Source organism: Poecilia formosa, unplaced genomic scaffold (genome assembly GCF_000485575.1).
Source record: "Poecilia formosa unplaced genomic scaffold, Poecilia_formosa-5.1.2 Scaffold56, whole genome shotgun sequence".
Taxonomy (NCBI): Eukaryota; Metazoa; Chordata; class Actinopteri; order Cyprinodontiformes; family Poeciliidae; genus Poecilia; species Poecilia formosa.
The window spans coordinates 2,224,341-2,229,629 of NW_006799995.1; the positions used below are offsets into that span (position 1 = coordinate 2,224,341).

Consider the following 5,289-nt stretch of genomic DNA (forward strand, 5'->3'; position numbering starts at 1 on the left):
AGACTACAGCCATAACTTATGAAAGGAGAACTGCTAACAGTCCTGACCAGAACCTCATTAAACACTGTCTGGATAATCTTGAAGGTCCAGTTTGTGTCAGAGGGACTGGCCTATCCAAACTCCCATTCTTCAACAAGCTATCATTAAATGCTTGTTGAAGAATGGGATGACATCCCACAGCAATGTGACTTGTTGCCAGTATGAGAAAGTGTCACGTTGCCTTGGTTGTATTGTTATTATTTTTGTTTGTTTTAGGCTTATGAGGAAAGTTTGGTGTCTTCGGTACTTATTTTCGTTCCTGTATTAATAAGACAAGCATCAACACTCTAACCAATGATATTCTTGCCTCTTTTTTCTGTATTGCTATGACCTAGTTCTCCCATCATTAAGACAGCTGGCATTGTAAGAATGAATTGATGTTTTACTTCTTAGATTTCTTCTCGGCTAAATGAATTCATATCCAGATACTCAGAACAACACATAAGGAAATTTGGTGTATTTTACCACAATGTAAAATTGCATTTGGATTGATTCGCCATAAAGGTGGTGGACTCAGTGGCTCATGGTGGTTGTTTACATTATGGAAGCATGGCAGAAGTGGATTATGTTTGCATGCTGATATGTAAATTCTCCTTTTACCATCAGCCATGCATTTATGACACCTCATTTATCTCCAGCTCTTGGATCACTGTGTCTCTGTCCCCAGCAGTGACTCTTGGAAAAGTTACTTATGTTTTCATGCTGAAAGAGGCATACTGTAATTATGAAAGCTAAGCAGGCGGTTCCTCGTCTGCTGGGATGTCTTCTGCCTCTCCTGATTGATGTAATCACTGCCTCAGAGTTCGAGTTGGACGGGGATTATTTGATCGGGGGTCTTTTTGATATTCATCACGTCAGTGGAGCATATCGTCATTACAAACCAGAAACCATTGCCTGCTCAAGGTAGGTTTAATAATCTTGGCTCTGATTTTAGATGCAATCAACCTTCCCTCTGAAATTTTACTCTGATTCTTCTTCCTTTGTTGACAGCGAACGATTAATCCTGTCAAGTTATCGGAGGTTTCAGGTGATGAGATTTTCCATTGATGAAATCAATAACTCCACTGATCTGCTGCCAAATGTAACTCTGGGTTATGAAATATTTGACCACTGCTCAGACATACAGAATTTTCCTGGCATTTTCAACCTTATCTCTGAAAATAATGTCATTTACCCCTGGGATGAGTTGAGCAGCAACGTTTCTAAAGTGATTGCAGTGGTTGGGACCTATACAAGCACAGAGACTCTGTCGGTGGCCCCACTCTTCATGATGGATCTTATTCCTATGGTAAGTCTTCATACTATTGGCTTTAACTAAGAAAAAAAAAACATAAAACTGCCTGACGAGATGTACGTTTGAGAAAAAAAATATTTTTTTCGGAAAACAGGTCAGTTACGGGGCTGCTAGCTCTGTCTTCTCAAGAAAACAGAACTTCCCATCCTTCTTGCGAACCGTCCATCCCAATAAAGATGTCATTGAAGTGGTTTATAAAATACTGCAGAACTTCAACTGGCGCTGGGTTGCATTCCTTTACAGTGATGGTGATTATGGAAAAGACGGCTTGGACTTGTTCTTGAAGAAGATAAAGGACACTGAGATCTGCCTGGCATACACCAAAAGCCTCAACGGCAACACAGATTATCCTCTCTTATTCAGACAGCTAGAGGCACAAAGAGTGAATATCATCATTGTTTTTGCTCCTGAATGGACTGCCGAAGCTCTCATTAAAGGAGCCATAAAGGAAAACGTGACCAACAAAGTGTGGATAGCAGGGGATGCTTGGTCCTTACACCAGGAGCTCCCCAAAGAAAATGGAATCAGAAATATTGGAACTGTCCTGGGGGTAGCTGAGCCAAAAATGGCCATACCCGGTTTCAATTACTTCATCTATTCCTCCGCAGCACGGCCTCAGCATGATAACAAAGATGAGCAAAAATTTTGTAATCAGATTTGTGAGTGTCCCAATGTAACCGCTGCAGATGTAATCAACGCAGACCCTTCCTTCAACTTTCCTGTTTACTCTGCTGTCTATGCCGTTGCACATGCTTTACACAATGTCTTGCAATGTGGGTCCGGCAGGTGTAATAAAGATATGTCAGTGCAACCATACACGGTAAGTATGCAGAAAACATACAACAGTATTTTAAAAATTTTTTTTATCATCTGGCAGTTTTTATGGTTTTGGAAGTCATTTGAAAGAGACAAAGTGTCGATGTTTATTTTTCTGGATAAATACAGTCATTCAAAATACACACACTTTCTGTCAGTGCAAGATTAGCCCCAAGGATAATTATGTTGACAAATGTACTAAAAATAATTCATCAGTATGTCAGGATATTGGACTTTGGAAAATAGATCAGGCCTCTTGAACTTGTTTTGTCATATTAAAACAACAAACCTCTACATTTATTGTTGCATTTTTTTTGTTTTTTTTTTTTAGGAAAACCAGTCCAAATTTATTCTAGAAAAATGCTTTTGTTAGAAGTATATCTCTTGATGTTACTGGTTGTTAAATCCTAGAATGAAAACTATATATCTAAAACCACGGCATAGTAAATTCATGTTCTGCAATTGTTGCACTTTTTGGATACAATAAGTGTAACAGAGTCAATCCAAGAATAATTAAGGTGTCATTCAAATCACACCGTATCTAAACACTTGTACTTTGAATTCACCTCATTTATCCCACACTTTAAATACCAAGGTAGAGCAATGATTGCATCCAAACTTTGCTTGTCAAATGCAGGTTTTAACAGCACTGAGGAAATCCAACTTTGTACTTTTAAACGAGAGCGTTCAGTTTGACGAGAATGGGGACCCCATGTTCGGATCTTATTCAATCGTTTTCTGGAACCGAAGTGGTGAGGCAGAGGAGGTCGGGTTTCACAGGTTTCACCCATTTCTCCAGTTCTTCGTCAACAGCACCAAGATCCAGTGGCATTCTGACGGGAAGGTAACCTCGGCTTTTCAAATCAAAAATTGAAGCCCTACTACCAGCATTACACTTGGCTGGATGTAGAGCCGCACCGGAATGTAAATAATATTGTGAACAAAAATGAAACACCATCCCTAAAAGGGAAAGCCATAGCATAGTGTGTATCCTGTTTTCATTTCAATCCAACTAAATAATGGAAAAATATATAAATTGTTCCATTCACATCTCTACTCTATGCATAAATAACCCACCTCCTACTCCTTTTCTTTGTTAATATGCGCAGGAACCAGTGTCATTTTGTTCCAAAGAATGTCCTGAAGGGTATTCAAAAGCACAAGAGGGAATCCACAAATGTTGTTTCAACTGTAAAATCTGCCCAGATGGGACTTACATCAACACTACAGGTAAAAGCTTCTACTTGATACTTTTATGAAAAAGAGTAAGTTGACGAATCTTTGCGTGCTATTCAAAAAATGCCTGACATTTGACGGGTTTTCGGTGTTAGTTCTCATATTAACAACAGGTAAGATAAACTGCAGTAGATTTTTCAGCCTAGAAACATTTGAATTCTCTTTGATATTCATAAAGTATTTTTTTAACAGCATTGAAAGAAAGATGTTGTCTCTATTTAAACTGCAAATATATATTTATAGTTTTTCTTCAGCCCTGTTGACCATGTGGTTTTATTTTGTGTACTTCAGAGGACCCCTACAACTGCATCAGCTGTATGGAGACGGAGTGGTCTGACCGAGGAAGTACGCTGTGCAGACTGCGCCTGGTGGAGTTCATACCGTTCACAGACAGTGGCGCCATAGTGATCATGTCCGGAGCCTCCACCTTCGTGGGCCTCACGGTAGCCATGTCTGTTCTCTTCGCCTTCAACTACAACACGCCTGTTGTCAAATCTGCTGGAGGACCGATGTGCTTCCTGATTTTAGGCTGCCTCGCTCTGTGCAGTGTCAGTGTGTTCTTTTACTTCGACAAACCCACGATCCCATCTTGTGTGTTAAGGTTTTTGCCCTTTCTGTTGTTCTTCACCGTTTGTCTGGCATGTTTCGTTGTGCGCTCTTTTCAGATCATTTGCATTTTCAAAATCGCAGCTAAATTCCCCAAACTCCTCAACTGGTGGATGAAATACCACGGACAGTGGTTGGTCATCAGTGTGGCCTTTGTCACACAGGCTGTCTTGCTTATCATTGGCTATTCTGTTGCTCCCCCAAAGCCTTACAGGGATATGTTTTCCTACACAGAACTAATAATACTCGGTTGTGACCTTAACCTCAAAGCGATATCTGGTTCTGTTTCTTTACTCGTCTCACTGTGCTCCCTTTGCTTCATTTTCTCCTACATGGGAAAAGACCTGCCAAAGAATTACAACGAAGCCAAAGCCATAACCTTCTGCCTGCTGCTGCTGATCCTCACCTGGATTGTCCTCACCACTACGACCATGCTTTACCATGGAAAGCACATTCACACGTTTACTGCCCTGGCAGTGCTGTCAAGTCTCTACTCATTTCTGTTATGGTATTTTTTTCCAAAATGCTACATTATTATTTTTCAACCTCAGAAAAACACTCAGCAGCATTTCCAGGGTCTCATCCAGAACTACACGAAAACAGTTAGCCAGTAGTTGACTTCATGTGTGTTCTGCTTTAGACAGTAGCTGATGATTGATTTGCAGAAATTTCCTTCAGTGACCTGATACTGTCATAATCTTTCTTTTGCAAACACTTTGGATAAGTGGGTGAGACGATTGGAAAACGTAAAGCCAATCTTAAAATGTATTTGAAGAATTGTTCCAGCTGATAAATATCTCGTTTGCTGACTTTGATTTTGTTTTACATATTTAAATATATACCAATAAATACCTATGTGATAATTATAGTATTCATTAGATTTTTGATCTTACGTTAGTATTTTTTCACCTCTCTACTCTTAAAATGTATATATATAAATCTATAAAATGTGCCAGTTTGTAAAAACCTCAGAACACTCTGTAGTCAACCGAATGTACTAATAATCTATGTACTATTTCTGTGTGTTGTTCCCATGTTTAATCCCTGTAAACATGATTTAATAAAATATATAGTAGGTTCGTTTTGTTGGTTATGTAATTTTTCATGTTCCGCTAATAGAAGGCAAAAATGTCACCTCTGTTTTGAACAATCTTATAAATCACAGAGTGAGAAGCACTTACAATTAAAATATTCTCATCCTCTCTATTCTCTGGAAGCTGCTCTTTTGTTTTTTTACTCAGTAGGTCAAATGACTTCACAAAGAAAAAGCAGATCATACTTTTCAAACGATTAACCAT

General features: G+C 39.1%; 1 protein-coding gene across 1 annotated transcript; it reads left to right on the top strand.

Annotated features, from left to right (window-relative positions):
- The first annotated feature begins 564 nt into the window (after nucleotides 1-564).
- LOC103139028 (taste receptor type 1 member 1-like) lies at nucleotides 565-5,039 on the top strand. Its single transcript, XM_007553470.2, has 6 exons — nucleotides 565-942; nucleotides 1,030-1,327; nucleotides 1,428-2,153; nucleotides 2,787-2,993; nucleotides 3,259-3,379; nucleotides 3,677-5,039. Exons 1-6 carry the CDS (start codon nucleotides 764-766, stop codon nucleotides 4,603-4,605), a joined length of 2,460 nt encoding a protein of 819 aa, XP_007553532.1. The 5' UTR covers nucleotides 565-763; the 3' UTR covers nucleotides 4,606-5,039.
- The last annotated feature ends 250 nt before the right edge of the window (nucleotides 5,040-5,289 follow it).

Bases quoted from the DNA above. Each gene is read 5' to 3' on its own strand.
- LOC103139028 (XM_007553470.2), top strand. From the start codon at position 764: ATGAAAGCTAAGCAGGCGGTTCCTCGTCTGCTGGGATGTCTTCTGCCT. The intron at 2,154-2,786 runs GTAAGTATGCAG...TGTCAAATGCAG, and splicing joins TGTCAGTGCAACCATACACG to GTTTTAACAGCACTGAGGAA. The intron at 2,994-3,258 runs GTAACCTCGGCT...TAATATGCGCAG, and splicing joins AGTGGCATTCTGACGGGAAG to GAACCAGTGTCATTTTGTTC.